The 22,875-nt window shown below is 42.7% G+C and overlaps 1 protein-coding gene across 2 annotated transcripts in view; it reads right to left on the reverse strand.

The window, feature by feature from the left end:
* The window catches only part of Rgl1 (ral guanine nucleotide dissociation stimulator like 1), a 145,761-nt gene that overhangs the window by 40,746 nt on the left and 82,140 nt on the right, over window positions 1-22,875 (reverse strand). For both annotated transcript variants that reach the window (XM_026392845.2, XM_026392846.2), the window contains exons 4-5: window positions 15,000-15,077; window positions 471-655 (exon numbers count right to left, since the gene is read on the reverse strand). In XM_026392845.2, coding sequence (XP_026248630.2) covers window positions 471-655; window positions 15,000-15,077 — 263 coding nt within the window. The remainder of the gene's footprint in view (window positions 1-470; window positions 656-14,999; window positions 15,078-22,875) is intronic.

The raw sequence follows: 22,875 nt of genomic DNA on the forward strand, positions 1-22,875 counted from the left end.
AGTCATCTGCACATCAGGGGACACAATAGGGTAACACACTTTTTAAATAGAAGGAGAAACACCTTCTCTAGCTTTTGTGGCAGCAGGAGGGTACTGGATTTAATCCCTTGACTGCTGGATAGTAGTTATCTGTGATCAGTTTACATTTGATAGAAGGATCCAGCAGGCAGATAACAAAAAGCATATTCCATTTCAGCATGGCACACACTGGCAAGGGAAGACAAAGAATCTTCAAGGAAACTCTCTTCTTGGCCATGGAAAAACCCTAGGAAATTAATTTCTCTGAGCCAGTTTCATCTATGAAATATGGAGCCAGACTTGGTGGTATTGAGAATCCCCCTTTATTTTTGCTCTAGACCTTAAGGACTCTGTAAGAGCTCTTCAATAATTTGATGTCCCCCACCAACTTCCCAGCAGCTTGTCCTTCAGGGTCACAGGGCTTCCCACTCGGCCAGTCAGCATGTACTCACTGTCAGTTTCCACATCTTGCTTCTGAAACTGCTCAAGAAGATTTTGTGCTCTTCTCTCCGGGTCAGAGCCTGGCATCATCCGTTTGAGATAATCCAGCAGTTTCTTTAAGCAAGGGAAGAGGGGGGGCTCTCGGAAATCTTCAGCACATTGGTCAAGCCAGGCTCTCAGGATGGAAGCGATTGCACTGAGAAAGAGAAATGGAGAATCACACTTACCCACTTGCCTGTAGGGACTCTAAGCAAGCCCTGGACATCAGTCCTATTCCTGGTGTGCCCCAGGGAAACTTGGGCTGGTGGTCAACAGGTAACTAGCCCACAAGTTCCAAAAACATCAGTGGACTTGAAGCATTTGAAAACAAGTTAACTATTCTTTATTATTTTAAGTAGTGGCTGAGGGAGAGGAGGAGGGGAGACCAAAAAGGTTAAAAAGAAAAAGAAAAAGAAACCTAAATTTTGGGAAAATCCATCCAGGGCAGAAAAGGACATGCAGATTTAGTGAGTTCTGAGGGCAACTTCAAAGCAATCTGCACACAATGGCATTATATAGTTTCCAGTTCTGGACTTGCTCAAATCAAAGACCACAAAATGTACTATACTAATATTTTAGGAGACAACTCACTATCACCAGGCCAGAAATCCTGATGAAAGGAAGTGTCTAGGCTTGGAAAAGATAAAAAATGTCCTCATAAAATTATTCTCATATTCTTCAAATGACAGAGGAGAGATGTTTCAAGTGGGAGGAATAGTGAGGCAGAGAGGTTAGATCTCTGGAAGATAAAGAAGAAAACCTTGGTAAGCAAAACCACTGTGAAGGTGACTTCCTCTCAGGGCAGGGCAAGGGTCATATGCAGGGTCCACTGAGGGTAAAACATGGTTCCAGAGTGCAAAGAATCAGGCTCACTGTGTGTGCAGATTCTTACAGACATGTTGCTGATAACCTCAGGGTGCTGTCTTTAGGTCTGGGGAAGCCCCTCACTCTAGGGAAGAGACAGATGAATGACAAAAAGGATAAAATGGAAGCCAGGAGCAATGGCACATACCTACAATCTCAGCTACTTGCAAGACTAGGGCAGGAGAATCACAAGTTTGAGGCAGCCTGGGCACCTGAGCAAGACCCTTTCTCGAAGTAAAAAAATAAAAAGGAGGTGGGTGTGGTGGTGCAGGCCAGTAATCCCAGCAGCTTGGGAGGCTGAGGCAGGAGGATCACAAGGTCAAAGCCAACCTCAGCAACTTAGCAAGGCCCTAAGCAACTCAGTGAGATACTGTCTCTAAATAAAATACAAAGAAAGGGCTGGGGATGTGTCTCAGTGGTTAAGTACCCCTGAGTTCAATCTCCTGTACCAAAAAATAAAAAATAAAAAGGGCTGAGGAGGCAACTCAGCCCCTCCCCTCAAAAAGATAAAATGTTTTGCATGCCATTCTTCTATGCTTCATATTCAAAGAAAAACTCAGGCATTTGCTGTGTGGTGTCCCACAAAGAAGAACGGACACTGCCTAACAACCACCACCCACAGCCAGGGAGTATTCATTGGTGAGGATTAGAGAAAATGTCAGGGACTATAAATTAACCTGTGCATGTTTAATTGACAGAGATATAACATGTGGTCTTAGCCAAAGACCTAACAGAACTTTCTCAGCCAAAATTATTTTTTTTAGCAAATTTTAAAATCATCATCATCATCAAACTGAGTTTCAAACAAATTGTTTATTTAACTAACAAACTATGACTTGATTGAAGGTTATTATTACAGGTGTGTGAAACTGCAGGCTGGCTGGGCCTTCACAGGTGTATCCAACTTTCATGTCTCAATTTCAGACTAGAGAACTGGATTAGAATCAAAGCATAAATAGGACTAAAGTCCACTGAACACTTAAATTTTTGAATTGAAGTCCAAGTAGGAAGAGAATTAAAGTGCTGTTTTCCCTACTGTGTACATCCCTGTTTCACTAATGTGGACTATAAGGCACTTGGAATTAAGATATCAGATTATCTACATCCAAAACAGATGGCATAAAACTATCAAATGAAAGGTACAGAAATAATCTAACAGTCTAAATATTTAGTCCAGATTAAATAAAAGTATAAACAAAAATTTTATTTTCTTCCAGGAAACTGGAAGAAAGCAATCTGGGATCTAGGTTTAATTGAAAATATGAGTAAAATGAAATCAATGGATTTATATTTTGAAGGCCTCACATTGTATTAATTATTTCTTCTTTCTTCACAAAAACCAAGTATCATGAATTAAAGAAAAAAATGACAAAGCACCATTCTCATACTTCCTTTTTATAAGGAATAGTTTTCCTTTCTATCTAATAAGCAGTGAGCCCGGAACTCTGACGGGCACGTAGGTGGAGTGACAGACTAGAACACTGGGAAACCTAACATTTGAATACATCAAGTCAATCCTTACAGAACGCTGTTGTGCTTCTCAAAAAAAGGATGCATTTATCTAATGGCCACTACTCCCATGCTATTTCAGTGTCTTCCAATGACACTGGTGGAAACAGATGAGGAGAGGTGGTAATTCACTCCACATGTAAAAGTTAAAAAGGGCATTGGTCTGATGATGAGACAGACAGCCCAGTGACCCCTCAGAACTTAAAGAACTTCCATACAGAAAGTCAAAATTATAGCAAGATCAATGATACTCATATATCATTGGCTCCTTACCTGTCACACTGGCTAATTTTAAAATTACTAAATTCATTATTCATTGCAAAAATAATAAATCTTACAAATATGTATAAACTAAAAAAGCAAAATATCTATTCTCCCACTTCATTCCAATCCCATTCCCATGACCCATAAGTTTGTAGTATATCCTTCTAGAATTTTCTGTGAGTATGTACACATATTTAAATACATGTAATATGTATCTGTAAGTCCACTGAGCAGTACCATGTGGACCAACTCTCCATTCACCACCTCTAGATAGAGTTTAATGTTTTATGGTTACACAGTATTCCACTGCACAGAGGCTCCATAACTAATTCAAGTATTCTTCCACTGATAGGTAGATTATTTCAGTAATTTCCAATTTCTCATGATTACAGTTATAAAACATTGCCCTTACTTCTCCCTGGGTACGAGTGTGAGAGGTTCCACACAATGGGGCCCATGGAGAGCAGCAGCCCCCGAGGCCTGAGGGAGTACTGAGAGGAGGCTTGGTCTGGATCACACTTGTCCTGAGGTGCACATTCTGTCCTCCTCAATCTGTAACCAGCTCTGGGAATCTACTCATTTTGCCCTTTGTGGCAGTGACCTTCCCACAGCTCAGCCTAAAAGACTCTGAAAGTTCACTGCAAAACAGACACTGAGTTTGCCAGAAAAGCATTTTCACACAAAAGAGGAATAAACGGAAGGAGGAAGAAGAAGCAGAGTGAGGGAAAGACGCAAACTGCACAATGAAATGGGAGGCAGCCCCCTGCCCTCCGAGCCAGCAGTGTTTATCAGCATGCCAGGGAGGGAGGCTTTCTGGAAAGGCCTGGACCCCTGCCCGAAGCTCACAGTAGCTTTATGTTTGCCAATCCTGGGAAGAAACTTTCCGTTCTTGATAGACTAAGAAGTGGATACAAATGTGAACTTTTAAGATTCCAAAAGGAAAACATCACAGTCACAACACAATTACTGGACCCTGTTACCCTGCTGGCTCCACTTCTAACAGCTAAGTCACACACTAACCAGAACCAAGGGGAACAATGTTGAAGTCACAAATCTTCAGGACAGGTGTGACTGTCAGACCAGAGAAGTCACTTGGCTCTGGGCAGCACAAGAAAGGAGACTGGAGAAGGAAGCTTGACTCCTCCCAGGAAGGGCCTCCTGGGAACGGTGGCTTCCAGTGGGTCAGTCAGCTCCACTCCTATGTGGAGAGGACACGGAAATGCCTGCCTTCATCCACCTGACACTGGTCAGCTGAGATTTCAAATGACATACTGTCACTGAAGGACATTCTGAGACACCTGAGACAGACAGGACTGTTAACAGTCTTACAACTACTTGTCAAAAGTCACAGAAGGGAGGGACTGGGAACCGTAAATGGCTCAGTGAAATCAATCAACAGTCAAGAGAAACAACTCAAAGCATTTGCCACCTGTCACAGAAAGAACCACACAGTGCAAACTATGCCACAAAACGTGTGGCTCCAAGCCCGCTGGAGGAAAGTAACTAATGTGAACAACTACACACGAGGGTGCAAACACACACACCAGCTGATGCTCTCTGGAACAGATCAAAGACATCAGATTATAGCATTGAATTCAAGAGATGATTTCTGAATGACTTTCGAAGACTAAGAAGTAACTTCTGACAGAAAACGGAAAGCTGAAGATTGTGATGTAAACTCAGGAAGGAGAAAAGTCCGTAGGTGACCTCCTTTTCCAGAGTAATCTTTGGTGGGTTAGATCGAACTCTTCAGTCCTGAGAAGAGGTGTCAATCTGATTAAGCACATGAGGAAGGTGGCCAGGGGCAGCAGCCCCAACCTGACAGCCGAGGGGACACCAGGACGTGTCCCACCTCAGGCAGTCTTGGCAACATAGCAACTCTTCCAACCTGCTGCCACGTCCCGTGGGGAAAGGAAGGCAGGCTCCGACGTCAGGAGGGGAACTCACTCATGTGGCTTCTAAGGCTTTTCCTTCCAGGAAGCAGATTCCTGGGAAGAATTAATTCACTGATGAGGCCAATAATTATTGGCTGCCCTTTATTATTTATGTGACAGTAGGGGAGTCCAGGATCCCATGGAAGCTTTTAACTTCAGAGGGAGCCAACTTAGTCCAGGCTTCTGCGAGGGCCTTCCTGAGGAAATGATGTTCAAGTTGAGATCTTAAGGCTAAGGAAGAGTCAGTGGGGCAAAGACGGAGCCCACAACAACACAAGCAAAGGTCCAGAGGTGAGAGACCAAAACACAGAGCTTTAAAGACCTGTTTAGCTGAAGAACAGGGAGGGGAAGGAGGCAGCACAGTGAGGTGCATTATGCTTGTAGATTTGTAGCCAACCAGAAATCAGCCTTCATACACCTGCTAGATGTCTTGGCTGAGAGGGACAGGGTGACAGAATAAAACTTCCAGGCCCTTGGGGCCCTGTAGGCCTACAATGCAGAACAAGAGGGCCTGGGTGAGCACTGAAGTATGGTTATGCTCAAACCACAGATTCTAATAAATGCAGAGATTTCGGGCAAATGTATTAAATCACACAAAAATTCCACAGGTGGTAAAACCCTCTAGAATTGGTAAAATGTTTAATGACTTTTTTTTTAAGGTATAAAATCATCTCTCCCATAAAGTATCATCTCCAAGTGAAGCAATAGAATAACCATGAAAAAAAAAAATCTGTCTACTTGGAGCTCTTTTTCCTCCCCCAAAATCTATTTGAGAAAATAATTTCTTGTACTTCACCAGCAGCAAAAGAGTAACCTTTTTAGAAAAGCAGCAAATGTTTTTCTACTTTAGGACATTCTCCCCAAACGCCATCTCCTCATGCAGATCATGAAGAGGTAAGAAGATCTGTGTGCAGGGTGCCTGTCAAGCATGTGGCTGTGGCCTCTGCCAGGCTGAGGGTGGGATCCAATGTACTTTCCCTCCAGGGGTGGAGGCTAACTCAGCCTTGACGCTGACTCTCAGCTGGACTCTCCACTTGTTCTCCTAGTCACAGAACAGTTTTTGTTTCAGGGAAGGTTGCCAGTAGACACTGCTCTGAGACCTCCAGCTAGATGGCTTTCCTGACAAAAGATGATACAGAGCTTTTTGTTTTTGAAATAATAGAAACATTATTATTATCTGGACTTATCAAGGTCAACTTGCAATGCCCTCTTACACTTTCCATTGTCACGGTTCTCCATTAGTGGTAAGGAGGGATTAGAATACTGGGAGGGGGAAGTGAAAGAGGGAGGTAGGACCCAGCAATAAATGCAAACAAAGCCAGAGTCAGATATAAGCACTAAAAGGTAAGGTTAGGGCAGTGGCCCTGGGACAGGTAAAGAAGAGAAAAAGCTCCACAGCGAGGAGGAGTGAGAAAAAGATTCTTAGATGCATAAAAATGCTGAGTAAATGTGGGTGGACAGGGCCAACAGTAAGACGAGATGAGCCTGAAACTAATTACCCAAAGTCAAGGTTACTTACACATCTGTCTCTCATTCCCAAACTAAGTACGTAAGAGAAATATTTTCATTTTTATCAGAGGGGAAGAAGTAGAGGCTTGTAGTATAGAAGTGAAGAACTGGATTAAACCTAAATTCTTTCATTTATTCACTGTATGACCCTGGACATGTTCCTAACCTCCCAAGTTCCTCGTCTGTAAAATGGAAATAATAATAGGGTCATTATGAGAATTAAAAAGTATATACAGCACTTATCACAGACATTATTCTTAATATGCAGTCAATAATTTCTAGTATTACTAGGGGAAAAAAACACTGTCACACACCAAAATTATGTTTTAGGGTCCTCGGTAACTCATTCTCCAATTCCCCACAGGCTGACAAGGAATTTTTCACATTATAAATAGGCCTCTATTAAAAACAAACTGCGGAGGCCTTCTACGGTTTTCAGCATCAGAATGGAGTTTCCGCTGCAGTATCAGATGCTACAAGGCCCTGAGCACAGGAAGCTGCATGGGCCTGACTGATTTGGTCTTCCTTCTTCTTTCCTCACATCCTTCAACTCATCTCCTTCCCCAGGAAACAAGTCTAACTTCCACATTTCAAAACAGCTGTGTGGGGGACCTTGCTCGTGTGTTCATTCCAATCCAAAGCACCAATCAGGCACGACAGCCTGGATTAAAGGAAACACCGTTAAGTTAAAAGGTCTCAGAATACTAAACAATCTAAAATGTCAGTCACAACAGTGATACCACAATCCATTCTCCCGGTACCTCTGTGGCCTTATTACCATTATGTAGGAATATGTGGGGGATCCCCAATATGTTCTTTCTTAAATAAAAAATCTGAGAACAAAAGACCAGGGTGGGAAGCCCAGGTCCTGCAGTGAGCTAGACCTGAGTCCAGCCCAGTCACTTGCTGAGCTTCTTGATCTAAGTGGAATCACACAACAGTGAGGGCAATATTTCCTCATATTTGTGATAGTAAAAAAAAAAATCAAAAGTGCCTAGCAGAGCATCGAACATGGGGTAGGCGGGCACACCACAAACTGCAGCAGTGGGCAGCAAGGGAACAGTGATATCATTTTCATTGTCTAAAGGCTGCAGGTGAATGGCGTGCCAGACCTGGTCATGATGTCGGAATACCTTCCTCTAATAAGGAGGAAAAACCCTCATGTGACTTATTTTTCTTTCTTTTTTCTTTAAGAACCATTGATTATTGATGTTTACTCTTCCTCAATTATCAGATCATTGATTTCTGCCCAGAAACTTTCTACCCACACCTCTTAAATGAACAATTTTAATGACTTCAAAACTAGTTTTTAATTTTCTTTGCCCTGTATGGAAATTTTTAAAATATGAGGAATAAATTTAATAAAAATCACATTATATGCATATATAAATATACCACAAGAAATTCCACCTTTATGTATATGTAGGAAGCACTAATCAAAAATAAATAAACAGGGCTGGGGATATAGCTCAGTTGGTAGGGTGCTTTCTTTGCATGCACAAAGCTCTGGGTTCAATCCCCAGCACAATAAATAAATAAATGAAGGAAGGAAGGAAGATCAGTAAAGGAAGGAGAATAGGAGGAGGCTGGAGGGGAGGGAAAGGGAAAAACAGGGTCTGACATGGAGTGAATCAAATTCCATGCATGTATGATTTTGTCAAAATGAACCCGACTATAATGCTCTATTAGGAAAAAATGCCAGACTCTTTTATATGGCCTATTATTTTTCCATTTCTCCTTTGGATTTACTTCTACTTTAAAAAAAAAACTTACACATTAATTCTTTTAGATTTGGAGTTTAAAATCTCATTTTTTATCTGTTCTTTTGTCCCTGCTTCTTTTTCCCATTTTTGTCACAATAATTCCAATTAGTCTCAATGGCCTTCTTGGGGTATTTGAATTTTCTGGAATGAATATTGATTGCTAACTCTCCATGAAGAGTTTTCAACACTTTCCACTGTCAAGCTACAGGCATTAAGAATAGCAGCCCACCTTCTTTAACTCATCTCCCTTTCTTTAAAGAGTATCCAATGTCTTGGATTACTACTATTTACATGTCCTTTACCAGTGACTGAAACCTGGTGTCACTATTTACAATTTCTGGGAAAAGACTGAAAGAATGATATTTGTACCATATGAAGTTATGGGAATAAAAACAATTCCAACAATATGAAGCACTGCTCTGGCGAAAAGTCTGAGAAAACAAAACCTGGCATTCCAAAAGGGAAGTGATGAGATTCAATTAAAGAAAAGGAAACCGAAGCGATTTCAACATTATAATAGTCATTAAAGGGAAGAAGTGAAGCGTCATTTCCTGAGGAGTTCCAAACCTTTCTTTAAATAAAAGTTGTATGTGTTTGAGAGTGTATGTGTACACACCTATTATAATCTCTTACATTTCTTTTCTTTTTCTTTTGATACTGGGGTTTGAACCCCAGGGCACTCAATCACTGAGCCACACCCCCAGTCTATTTTGTATTTTATTTAGAGACAGGGTCTCACTGAGTTGCTCAGCGCCTTACCATTGCTGAGGCTGGCTTTGAACTTGTGATCCTCCTGTCTCAGCCTCTCAAGCCACTGGGATTTTATGCAAGCGCTACCGCTTCTGGCTGATCTCATACATTCCTGAGGATGAAGAGTAATGATATAAAAGCCCCACGTGGTTACTATTCCTTCTTTTCATTCTCTTTACTTTTGAATTCAATGACTGTTAATAAATTTGTTCTAAAAAAAAGTTTCCTTTGTCTATCTCATTCAATTTGTATTATTCTTAGAATAAATTTTTTTAGAATTTTTTTTAGTTGTAGGTGGACACAATACCTTTATCTTATTATATGGTGCTGAGGATCGAACCCAGGGCCTCATACATGCGAGACGAGCACTCTACCACTGAGCCCCAGCCCCAGCCCCTCTTAGAATAAATATTATTATTTTATTTTTATCATGTGCAAATGTCAGCAGGAGGATGAAAAGGACACTCAGGTGGAAGGGACATGAGCAGAGAGATTTTCTTCTGTCATAGGAAGTGGATTTCCTGATTCCTGAATAGTGGCCAGCTTAGGGGCACTAGAGAAAACATGGAGGAACCTATTATATACTTCAGTCTCACCCTAACAACAGAAGTAACTGGGTGGCAAAGAGTTCAACATCTGGAACCCTTGGAAGCTGCATTCTTTGCAAGTGAAGACATTCTTGTTTTAGAAGCCCCCAGTACTGTACAAAGCCTGAACTGGGCAGACTCAGGACTGGAATCACAAACACTTGTATGTAGGAGTCAACTCTGCCCAACCTGACAGTTTGCTCTGCATGAGGAACACAGTCAGTTGTGGCCCAAGACACCAGAAACCAATCTTTCTTCTCGACCACTTCAACTGTATCTCCACACTTTTTACTTCTTTAAAGGTTTTTTTTTTTTTTTAATCCTTTGATGGGTTGATTAGATCCATACTTAAAAACACAGGAAAGACTGGTAACTTGGAAGTTTATATAAAATGGAAGGGTCACTATATGATTCACCACAAAAACTAAAAAACCAAACAATGTTTGGGCATTTTTCTGGTTCATGGTCAAAGCAAACAGTGAGTCCTTGTCCCTGCTTCCACCTCTACCAGGGCTGCAAACCAAAGGCAACCACCCCAGAGCAGGATGTTTACTTCTTAGAATCTCACTGGATGCCTGCTGTCTGCTTCCCACCTGAAATCACAAGAGAACAGACTCACGGCAAAGGAAAACGACCGGCACTTGGCCATTCCTTGCCTTACGCACAAGACAGTGCCTCAGCTCGGCTCTTTATTTATACCCATGGTGAGCAGCCGGGATGTCACAATTAACAATAAGCAAACCAAAGCCTGTCTATTCTTCTTCCTTTCAGTTTTTTTAAGTCTGGTTACACAGCCTTTCCAACAGAGAAGAGCAGTCAAGAGTACCTCTCCAAAGTTCAATAAAATATTTGGGCCCTATCTCTGTTTAGGTTTCTGATGTTCATTTTCATTTTTTTAAAAAGACAAGAAAAACTAACCAAATTTTATCATGGAACGTGAAAGAACCTCAAAGATTCTATGCTCTAAGCCTTATTCTTTAGATGAAGAATCTGGAACTGAGAGGGGTAGAGCAACTAAGCCAAGGCCACATGGCTGGCAAGTGACAGGGTGACAAACAGAAGCTGGAATCTGAGTTCTCCAGGCAGCTTATCCAGGCATTCCCACCCTCCAGGTGGCTCATTCCAGACCATCTCAGCATTTCATTTACCTATTCATCAAAAAGAAGCTGAATGAATGAATTTCCAAATAAACATGCTTAGATGTACCTAAAGGCAGTTTTCACTTGCAGACAACAGCCTCAACATTATAGAGCAGGCACTATTATTACTATGATGATGATTATTACCAGCAAGGCACTACTGATATTGAAGGACAGCTTGTTCTTGCAGGGCGGGGATTGTCTTGTGCATTCAGGGTGGTTAACAGCTCTTCTGACCTCTACCAACTAAATGCCAGTAGCTTCCCCAATGAAGCTAAGACAAACAGAACGTCTCCCAACATCGCCAATGTCCTCTGGGGGACACAGTCACTCCATTAAGAACCCACGCCATAGCCACTCCTCCTGCACACCTCCGCTACCAAGAAGCCCTCCAGCACTGCGGCAGTCAGATGCCAGAGGCATCCCTGGGGTGGCCGAGAGATGTGAGGAATATACAGATAGGAGAAGCTGCTTCCCTGGTTTCCTCTCAGAAAGACAAAGAGTGACCTGAGCCTTCCCAGAAATGGAAAATTCCACAAGGATAACTTGTGAAAAAACAGAGCAAAAAGATAACGGTGAAGTGGAATAAAAAACAATTAAAGGAAAAGTGAAAGAAAGGAAAACGGAAGGAAGAAAGAGGTCACCAGTAAGATGGGATTTAGACATTCCAGAACTTGTAGGACAGAGCAACCCATTATGAAGTAAAGTGGCATATTCTTATCAGGCGTAATTTTTTAAAAAGGCAGCTCAGTCTGAGGAAAAGGGTCAAGAACTTTCCACCGAGTCACTGTGCAGCTCTGGGAAAGGACCATTGTCCCCAGATGTCAGACTCCTCAGGGGAGTTCTGTGAAGCTCTTTGTTGAAACCTTGTGTGCTTAAAACTCCGAAGCCCTTTAAAACAGCTTAGCTGGAGTTTCACAGTAGTGTTCCTGGTGTACAAAGAATTTCAGTGGGACTTTGAAATAATGAACATGACTTTTCACACCAGGTTAAAATCAATTTTCTTAACCGCTACTTCCCTAAACGTATTGAATCTCAAAACATCCCCTGGGAAACAAGAAAGCTCTGGATACAGTTCAGACTGTCACTCTTGTTGGAGTGTTCAGGTGGCTAATTGAATGGTAGCTCCAGATTTGACTCAGTTCCAAACATGCGGACAGCCACATGCTTATGTCGGATCTGTCCCAGGTCTAGGTTACTCGACAACTTGGCCACTCAGTTCTAACAGTATCTCTTCTTCTGCATACACTCAAATGCCCATTATAAAAAGGATCCTTTTTTTAAAAAAATTAACATTATAGTTATGCATAGTAGTTGTGTTCATTTTGACAAAATTATACCTGCGTGGAATTTGATTTCAATCCCTTTCTCTCCCCGTTCTCCTATTCACCTTCCTCTACTGATCTTTCTTTTGCTCTTTATTTATTTTTGATTGGTATTGTCTCCATAAAGATGGAATTCCCCGAAGTATATTTATATATAACATAATGTGAATTTCTTAATTCATTCCACATTTCCTCCCCTTTTCCACCCCTCGTCCTTCCTTTGCAATCTCCTTCTTTTACTCCATTGATCTTTCCCATATCAAGAAAGAAAGAAAGAAAGAAAGAAAGAAAGAAAGAAAGAAAGAAAGAAAGAAAGAAAGAAAAGAAGAAGAAGAAGAAGAAGAAGAAGAAGAAGAAGAAGAAGAAGAAGAAGAAGAAGAAGAAGAAGAAGAAAGAAAAGCCTCCTTTAAAAAATCTTTTTAGTTTTCATGGATAAACAAAAAAAAATTTGAACATATCTAGTCCTATGATTTGTAAACTCTAAAGTGCTTAGAAATCACTTCACCATTTTGCTAAAACACAGATTTTAATCCAGAAAGTCTGAGTGGAGCCAGAGATTCTGCATTTCTACTGAGCTCCCAGGAGATGTGGGTCTGTGGTCACACTGAGTAGGAAGGCTCCAAGTTGAGTCCTTTCTGGAAAGCCAGCCCTCTGACAGTACTGTTTCTCTGAGACTGACCTCCCACTGCCCTCCAGGAAGTCCAAACTCTCTCACAAGAAATCAAAGCCCTTCATGACATAATTTCAACCTGGCTTCACCTCCCTGAATTTCTCTCACCCAACACGCACATCACAAAGCGACCATACCAATTCTGTGTTGTTCCCCCAAATTCCAGCACACCACTTTTCCCTGGCCTGGTCCTGCTGTTCCCTCTGCTGGGCTGGCTCCACCCCCAAGTCTTGCCCATCCTTCAAGGCCCAGCTCGATGTCACCTCCTTCCAGAGGGTCCCCAGCTCTCTAGGAACAATGAAATTGTTCCTCCTGCCACACTGGTACACTTGGCATTCACATTTATATGTCACTGTGTCTGTTTTTCACAATAAAATTATAAAACTACATACACAACGTCTAACTCAGGAGTTTTGTTTACATGGTTGATTCCTGAAGGAAGGAGTCCATCAGACTCTGAGAGTTAAAAATTCTATGGAATTCCCACCCCCCGACTTTTGGCCCCCAAATAAAGGAATATTGAACAGAGGTTTGGGGCACCAGCACATACATCCTTCTACCCAAGAACACCACTCCCAGGGCCCAGCCCTGCATCAGGGTGTTTCCTTAGCATCTCCCCGACCACCCTCATCACCACAAACATGCTCCCATCTTTAAAAATACACGTGAACCGTGAAAAAACTCTCTTTTCTCTCCACATCACCCTCTAACCAGTTTCTTTATTCTCCTCTACAGCAAAACAACTTCTTGCTGCCCCCACTAGGTCCCCTCTGTCCTCTCCTGGCTATACCTGCAGCCACCCAAACTGCACTCACCAAGGGCCGTGGAAGCCGCAGCTCTGCAGAGCCTAAGTCTCTCTCACCTGATCTGCAGGGGCACTATGCACCAGGAGCCTGCTGGGGCACAGCTTCCCTTCTTACTTCTCTCCTCCCACTGCCCCACAGCTGCTCTATTCCAGTTTCTTCTGCCAGACCCTCTATTTCCCTAACTCTAAACTCTGTGGGACCCCAGGCTCAGTCTTTGGACCTTCTCCTCTCTCTCTGCCCTTAGGCCCCATGAAGTCAGTTCCACGGCTTTAAATACCCATCTACAAACTAGTGAAGCCCCAATGCACACCTCAACTCAGACCTCCCCTGAATCTGCTCAGCCAATTAACACGTCCAGGGCTAACTCATCCTCACACGCTCCCCCGGATCCTGCTCCTCACCAGCACGTCTTGTCTCCTGAAGCTGCCTGTTCTATGAGCTGCTGAAACCACAACCCTTGAGCATCCAGGCCTCCTCCTTCTGTGCCATGAAGCCTATCCACTACAGCACATCCTGCACCATCGGCCACACTCCGCAGGAACACAGCAAGCAGCTGCGGGGTCACTGCTCAGATCCACACCACCATTAACACTTGCCTCTGCCCTTGCAAGAGTCTAAAACAAGTTCCCTGCTCCCTCCTGTGACCCATACCCATTGTCACAGTCTGCTTTCCACACAGAGCCAGAGCAAACCTTGTCAAATGTAAGTTAGGACACGGCACTTGTCTCAAAACCTTCTAAGTGCTTCTTACCTTCCTCAGAACCAAATCCAGCATCCTCTCCCAAGGCCTTCAAGTCCTCGCGAGATCTGGACCCACTACCTTACATCTCAACCCCTGCAACTGGCCACTGCTCGCTCTGCCTTCCTGTTATTTCTCCAACACTGTCCCTGCCTCAGGCCTCTTCTACGTATCCTCCTGGCTCTTCACAAGGCTTAGCCCACACCTCAGTCACCTCATTCAGGTGGCTCAGTGTCACCGGGTCAGAGAGCCTTTCCTGCACCCTATGGGGAATCAAGACCCATCAGGAACCAGCCCCCACCCCACCCTGGCTTTGTCCTTTTCACTTTTTGAGCTTCTTCTTCATCTGTCCTTACTGAAGTTTAAACAGAACTAAGGCCTTTTCATTGTGTTCACTTGTTTATTTGATATCCCTTAGTGCAGGGCCTGGCGAACAATGCGTGCACAATACACTTCTACTGGATAAGTAAATGCATGTTGTTAGAAGACAAGAATAAATAATAAATCTATGCCCCTATACATTATGGAAAAAATCATGGCAGCAGCACTCCAAGGGAACAAGGACCTGCACTAACCCACATTCTTTTCTTTTAAAACATTTCTTAACTGAGGGCTAGTGATGCAGAGGAGAGAGCCACTCACTTCCTGAGCACCGTCCTGGACTCAGATGAACTTTGGCTCCCATCTTCTTCACAGCTTGGGCTTGTCAGGTTTCCATACCTTCAGAGACAAAAACAAGTAAACAGAAATGGTCAACAGCATCAGAAAGCTGCTCTATTCAACTCCGCCAGCATGATAACATCACATTGTTAGAGCAATTAAGGAAAGAAATATTTATGAAATAGCATCAAAAACAATGCAGTATTATCAAGAGATCCTTCAGGATACCCATTATATACTCCGTATATTCTAAACAGAAAAGTAATTTAACAATTGCACCATGGAAAACTTTCTCTTAATATTGACTGTTTCTCTGATTTTGCAGACTACAGCAGGTTTTTCCTCTCAGCAGAAGAATCAAATATTACGTGATACAAAACAAGCTGCTTTGTCCTGACATCTGTCACAAGCCCGCCGTACACCCCTGCCCTGTGCATATCTGCTGAGGGACACATGGTTCTGCGGGCACTGACTCTGCGTTCTAGCCACTCAGCTTGGTCTGAGGCTGATCTCCTTGAGGTGTCTGTTTGGAGAAGGATCATGGAAATAACTGTGGCCTCAAGTAAAAGCTGACAGAGAGGAGGGCTAAAGAACCGAGCTCTCGAGCTTCCGCCCAGGGAGAGCAGCTGTGGAGACGTGAGCCAGGCCATCCAGACACAGAAACGGAAGAAGGAGGCCCAGGGATCCAATTTTTTGGAAAGTAATAGCTGCTTAGATTTTAAAATTTGGCTCGTTACAAACTCAAATGTTATTAAACAAGCTGATTATACTATTAGTTATTATTCCAAGTTAACATGTAAGCAAACCAATTTCATATAAGTATGTCTCTCCTGGTTCTGAATGTACATTTAGTAAATTCACATTGAATTCTTAAGGAATCTATCAACATACAATGCCAAGACTATTTCTGCAGTTTCACCTTCCATCCATAAAGAATTCAGAGTCCCTATAGTTTTAAAAGCTGGTAGTCTGTCCCTAGGTTTTAACAACAGAAATTCTATAATTGGTGGGTTTACATTTTTAAAGAGCACACTTTTGTCTTCGACTAATGAGATTAAAGGCCCCAGTACCCTTATGGTTCCTTTTTCCTAGGATTTACAAATCCTTTTTAAAATAAAAGCCCACCATCTGGTTTGACCGACTGCCAGTCCATCTGGTATCCCCATCACCCATCCCGTAGGTTCCAGCATGTGCCCTTAAGCACTACGCACCCCCGCCACCTGCTCCTTTCTCTAGTTCATCAGCCTTATGGATTTCTTGGCTTCCTGAAGGTATTTTCCACTGGTCTCTGCCTTCCATGCTCCCCTTCATTCTGCCCTACACCTGCCATTTACAGGATTTCCAAGACTACCCTTTGCTCTTCCTGAGATAAAAAAAAAAAATTCAGTCAGGTTAAGATTTACTCAAACTCATGTGAGCAAGACAGAATGGGAAATGAGAATCCTAGTAAATAAACAAAGTGGGGGTTTTGGCTCTGTCTTTGGCCACCATCATAGCAAACCGTGTCCTCATGTTCTCTCACAATAGCTTTGTGGTTTATTAAAGTTGGGGTGGGTGCAGTGAATTGGGGGATCTTGGAAAGCCACTGGACCTCCCATCTATCTGACTCAAGTGACCCTAAACTCTTTTCCTGCCAGCCTTCCATGACCAAATATGCAAGTTAATCTCTTTTTTTGTCACATTAATTAGTCCATTCTCTCTCTCCCTGCCCCACCCTCGTTATTTTGGAAGTAACTTTTATTTTCCAACTGGAAGGCTCAATGAGAGATAGAAATAAAGAAGGAAAATTCTTATGAGGAAAAGATTCTCATTTTACTGTTCCTGATAAGTTTCTTTTCTAATAAGTTTGTACTAAAATCTTCCAGATCTTCCTATTCTTTGTCTCTTGCTCTTTTCCTGCACTGTTCAGGCTCGGGGCTGAGGTGCAGGTTTAGATAGCACCAACACCCATCACAGTTCCTCTCCAAGGCTGCAGTGCCAGGATGGATGACCAGATAGTACCAAGAAAGACTCAGCAACCACACTGGTAAGCAAAGTTCTTGCTCACGGATGGACCTGGAACCATCTGCAATGACTCAGAGAATCACATGAGTATGTCTCTTGACTACCAGAGCGTCTGCAGGTTCACAACCAGGCTCAGAGTGACCACTCAATAATAACTGGGAGACCTGTCAGAGACACCAACAGCAAGGCACATGTAGCAGAGCAGATGGTCCAACTGTCCAGGCTCAGATCTTGCATACTTCCTTGACTCTTCACGAGCAACCCATCAGGAAGCCCTTTTGTCTGGGCCTTTATTTCTGTTTCCACCCTGGTTCAAACTAGCTTAGACCAATGCAACAGCAACTAACTAGTCTATTCTCCTGGCTTCTGCCCAGCGGCCCTGTAATCAGATCATGTCAATGCTCCATTCAAAACCTCCCATGACTTCCATCTGAAAAAAGGCTAAAGTCTCCATCTCACAAGGCCCTAAATGATCTGCCCAGTAGCTCTGCACCTGTCTCTCACAAATTCCCCGTATTCACCCCCTTCCACCCACTGCCCCCAATTCAACAGGCCATACCTCCTCCCACGCCTGTGCCAATGGCTGGCCCCTCAGCCCACAGGTCTTGGTGCAAATGCTACCTCACTAATGAGGCTTGCTAGTAGGTTGCTCCTTGTTAGCACAGATTGGCCTTTGCAAAAGCACCTTGTGGCCTTATGTTTTTACTAGTTCCCTAGCCTGTCTGTACTTTCATTTCTAAAAGGGCTTTAAGAGAGCTGTGATTATTCAAAATATCTGAAATTAAGACTAAAAAGTTTTAAGATTTTTAAAGCTGAGATATTGAAGGTATAAGCAGTATGAAAATGCAAAACTACATACACTATTACAAAGGAGACTTCTGGCAGTAAAATAAAATTAAAGAACCTGTGATCCTCTGGAACTTAACAGACTGGGGCAGGGACGATCATTTGCCCTGGCACCTTTCTTATTATTAAGGAGAATTAACATTTTACAGAAATGAAACTAGACTAGTTTTGGATCCAGAGTTCTCTAATGTTTATCTGAGAGTCAGTTTTACTAGATTAAGAATGTTTCTTTGATGTTTCCCTGAACCCGCTTATAGGTTCCCATCAAAAATCAAATCAAAGTCAAGTTCAGTTCTTTTATACCAGGGGAGTACAAATGGGGTGTGTATGTGTGTGTGTTTAATTAATGGCAGTAGAAAGCTACAAACTTGTCAACAATGTCACCTCCAATTTCTGCAAAGCCTCCCTAGGATTTGAGATCAAAGCCCCAGTCTTTTAAGAAGGCTTACCCACGAACAACTGCCCTTTTTTAAATGGTAACTTATAAAACTTAAATTAAAATACAAACTGTCAGATGACTTTTGACATGGTTTTCTCTGTTATAACAAGGCAAAAGAAAGACTTACAAACGCCTCCTAAAACACAGCTTTCAACCATTATTTACTGTCACCTAAAAATTACCAAAAAAATAAAAGAAAAGCCCAACTTAATGTTTAACTGTGTGCTGATATTTAAACAGGAAAAGAGAATTTCCAAAAGGGATGTATTCTTTAGAGCCCATGTGGGCAGATGAAATGTTTAATATGAGTTTGAAGGGGAGGACCAGGAACACTTGTGGATCAAAGAATCCTGAGATAAAGTTGTCCCCAGGGGCAGTCTCGCTGGTGGGGGCCATTCTAGCCCTTGTTCTCCAACAGGAAGGTCTCAGGAGCACCAGACAGCATGGGGGGTGGTCCTGAAGAACTTCTCAGGCTCTACTTGAATCCCGCAAATGAACCAATAACAATAGCAGTTAACAAACATTGAGAGCTTACTACACACCAGGCACCAGCTAAGCGCTCCATGTGGATTGTCTCATTTGATTCTTATGACAACCCTATACGGTGATGTTATTATTCCAATCTTACAAATAAGAGAGAACTTAAGTAATAAACCCTAGAAGACAATGAGGTGGGAATTAGAATCTTGAGTCAAGTTCAAGAGCCTAGCTCTAAGTCATTTCCCTCCCACCCAAGCAAGAAGGTCCTATTACTTATTTTAACTCTAATCCCTCCACCAAACTCTTTAAGGTTGGAAATCTTAAGGCGTTCATTCTTTCACTATTTGATTCCTTTGCTCATTTATTCCTTATTCAAGTTTATTTATGAAGTATTATATCCAGGTATTATTCTAGACATTAAGAAAATAGTAGTAGCTGGGCACTGTGATACACTCTTATAATCCCAGAGGCACAGGAGGCTGAGGCAGAAGGATCATAAGTTTAGATAGCCTCAGCGATTTTGCAAGGCCCTGTTTCAAAATAAAATATACAAAGATCTGGAGATGTAGTTTAGTGGTAAAGCACCCCTGGATTCTCAGTGGTAAGGCACCCAGTACCAACCCACCAACAAACAAACAAATAAATAAATAAAAGAATATAGTAGCGAAACAAACCAAAGTCCTTGTTTTCATGGGGCATACACTGTAGTGGGGCAGGAGAACGCAAATAATCTAATCACCAGTTATTCTACACTAAGTCAGACAGTGAAAAGTGAAATGGAGAAAAGAAAGCAGAAAAAGGTGTTTGGGCAGGACAGAAGGTCAGAGGTTGCTGTTTCATATGGGTGTCGGGAAGGGTCAATGTGAATGTGATAAATAAGTAGTCTGCAGTAGGTGAAGGAGCAAGCCACACAAATCTCTGAGGAAAGAGCCTTTCAACATGAGAAGAGCCAGGGCAAGGGCTTGGGAACAGTGGCAGGACTGTGCTTTTAAGGGGCATCAAGCAGGCCAGTGAGGCACAGAGCAGAGTAGCAGCAACAGATGGAGATGGCCTGCTGGACCGTGGCAGGGACTTTGCTCTTACTCTCATCTAGCTCACTGCTACCTCCCCAGAACCCAGAGCGGGCAGGCAGTAAATGTCTGCAGAGTGAATCAATTTCCTCTCTATTACCACAAGTGAAAGAAGGGCTGGAAGGGGAAAGAAAGGAAGGAGATGTGACTTAGGATGGCGGGAGAACAGAAAGGGGGGTAGAGACCCCACATGAAGTGGCAGCTCAGGGACCTCTGGGAGTCTTTGCTTTTCTATTATGTCCCAGACTTGGAACATCTTAGGCGTTTTTCTTTAACTGACCCACAAGAACACGGGTCAGGTATGAGAAAAATGTTCTGAAGTTGACCTTGACAGAGGGAATGACCTGGGTGGAACAGCCTGCAGGTGTCTGGAACACCAAGTGAAGGCGGAGGGAAGACTCTGGACCATATCCCATGGATCTGCACTTGAAATAACATCCTTTGTGGCAGCACCCTCTCCACCCAAGTCCCACCTGAGAGCTGGGGCATGACCGCCACGCCTAGCCTTAGAGAAGTCTGGTTCCCATTCTGAAGCTGGCCACTCAAGAGGAAAACCAAGGTCAAAGAAAGAAGGCAAACCTCCTCGTTCTCCATGGAAAGGAGGGACTGAGCCATCCAGCAGAGAACCCTGTACTGCGCTCCTGCTCCTGAGATCTGGGTCTCTGGACAAAGTTTTCCCGTGATTAGAAAAAGTCAGAAGACCACAACAAACTGCCCTCCCCCACACACTCTAGGCCTTTGCTGTGAAGCCTGCCCCCACCCACTGTCCTTGCCCTTCCATCTTCCACATTATCTCAGTGGCCCCCCAACACCCAGCAGTGAAGGCAACATTAACAGCAAAAGATACTTAACATTCTACTCCTGACAGGCACGAACTTCTATAAAACTTTCCTGAAAAATAGACCTTTAATCCCAGCCCCAGCCTCAACTGTCAAATAGAAGACCCCCCCCCAAAAAAAAAAAAAACCAACAATGATTTTAGAGTCACTATGTACCCAAGATGTTGAAAGAACACAAAAAGGTATCTCTTGCTGCAACCTGCTTCTTGTCCACATTTAATTATTTCAGTACGATGGCTCTCACACCCTTGACCTAAGGTTTCTTCAAGTTCCACACCAAGTCCCTGTCATCTATTTCTTTCTCTGTCCTGTTTTCTGCATTCAGAGCTTGGTGGACCATCAGTGTCCCCTCCTTCCACTTCTAGCTCTTTAGAGTTCTAAGCCACTAACTGCAATCTCCTCATAGGCATGCTACAATGGTGACAGCTATGATGAAGGAGGACACAGAATAAACAGCATTGACCAAGTGGTCACCACACACTGTTAATAAGCTTAGATTCTTCAGGCTTAAGATGAATTAACACATTACTAACAAATCAATTCAAGCCTGTGGCTCGGTTCTCCCCAACCATATAAAGATGGCATCGCAGAACTCTCCAGCAATCTCAGGAAGTATGTTTTGCAAAACCAAATAACAATGAATGAGTGCGGTACCATGTCATCCCATCATTTTCAAAACTACTTCTCTCTCCTATGCTTACAAAAACTCAATACAGCATCAATTTGTCAAAATTGGTATTTACTGGAAACTTTAGAAGAGGCCAAAGGAAAAAAGAACTGTGTTTCCCAGGATTGGGACCCTGAAATATGATTGTTTAAAAAAAAAGTCAAATAAGAGAAAAGTGATAAGAAAAACATAAAATTAACTCAAACAGCTAATCCCTTCCTTTGTAAAGATTCAGAGACATTGTTCTTAAAACCATTAATTTGCTTTAATAAAACATTAAATGCACTATAATTTAATGAAATCCATTAATTTACTTTTCAGAACTACATTTAAGATTTTTGCTCCAATTATAAGCTAGGTGCAGTACCCTCCTCTGATGCACAGTAGCTATCTACTTGTCCCCTATCACCCATCCTAGGGACCCTCTGTCTGGAGCATCATAAATCAGGGTTCTTGGATAAATTTATAGAAGCCTGGGAATCCCCTAAATTTTTATGATTTTTTTTTAATTTCTAAAGAAGAGGTTTATAATTTTTAGAAGGCATTTTTTTAGACTGGGGATTGAATCCAGAGGGGCTCTACACTGAGCAACATCCCCAGCCCTTTTTATTTTTGATTTTGAGAAAGGGTCTTGCTAGGTTGCTTACAGCCTCACTAAATTGTTGAGGCTGGCCTTGAACTTGCAATTCTCTTGCCTCAGCCTCCCAGGTTGCTGGGATTACAGGCATGCACTATCATGCCCAGCTTTAGCAGACTCTTAAAGGGAATTAAAATCAATTCATTCTATCAAAACCACTGCTTTAGATTATCAAAGCTGAATTCAAAACTTTTCAGTTACCACTCAGACTATACACATACTTTGTAGTTTCCAAGCATACGCATACTTTTTAAAAACCTGCTGGGCAATTCAGTAGTCCTCTCAAAGAAAAGATAATTGCATGTCCTACTTCCCTTTAAAAAGTGAAAAAACAAGCAAGTGCCACTTCGTGGAAACACTTTTATCTCTTAGGTCTTACAAATCCCATTTCAGGAAAAGACAGCCTGGGTATGGTCTGGGTGACACTTTTGGCATCATCCCTTCAACATCTACTGTAACTAAACAGGCACCGCCCTCAGGAAGCTCAGGCTCTGCAGGCACCGCATGTTCCCATACAGAAATCCCATGGTGCTGCTGACTGCGAGTGGGGTCCACTTGGGAAAAATAAAGAGTCACCAAAGACAACCAACCCAGCAGGGAACGGAACTTATTTCCATTTCCCTCATGTGATTATGGTTGGATGTAATTCTAAAACAATACCAGGTTAAAGTTTTCTGGTTAACCTAGAGCAACTGGCAAAGTTACAGGGAGAAAACAGTAACAATGCTTGTTGCACCAAAGCTGGGCCTTTTGTTTCCAGCGACGGTTCCTGCAGCTGAGCATGTGGGCCACAGGTGTACAGGCATGAGGGCCTGAACAACAAGGGTGAGGGAAAGCACTGATCTTTGTCATCTTTGAGCCCATGAGCCCATCTCC

Source organism: Urocitellus parryii, chromosome 9 (genome assembly GCF_045843805.1).
Source record: "Urocitellus parryii isolate mUroPar1 chromosome 9, mUroPar1.hap1, whole genome shotgun sequence".
Classification (NCBI taxonomy): Eukaryota; Metazoa; Chordata; class Mammalia; order Rodentia; family Sciuridae; genus Urocitellus; species Urocitellus parryii.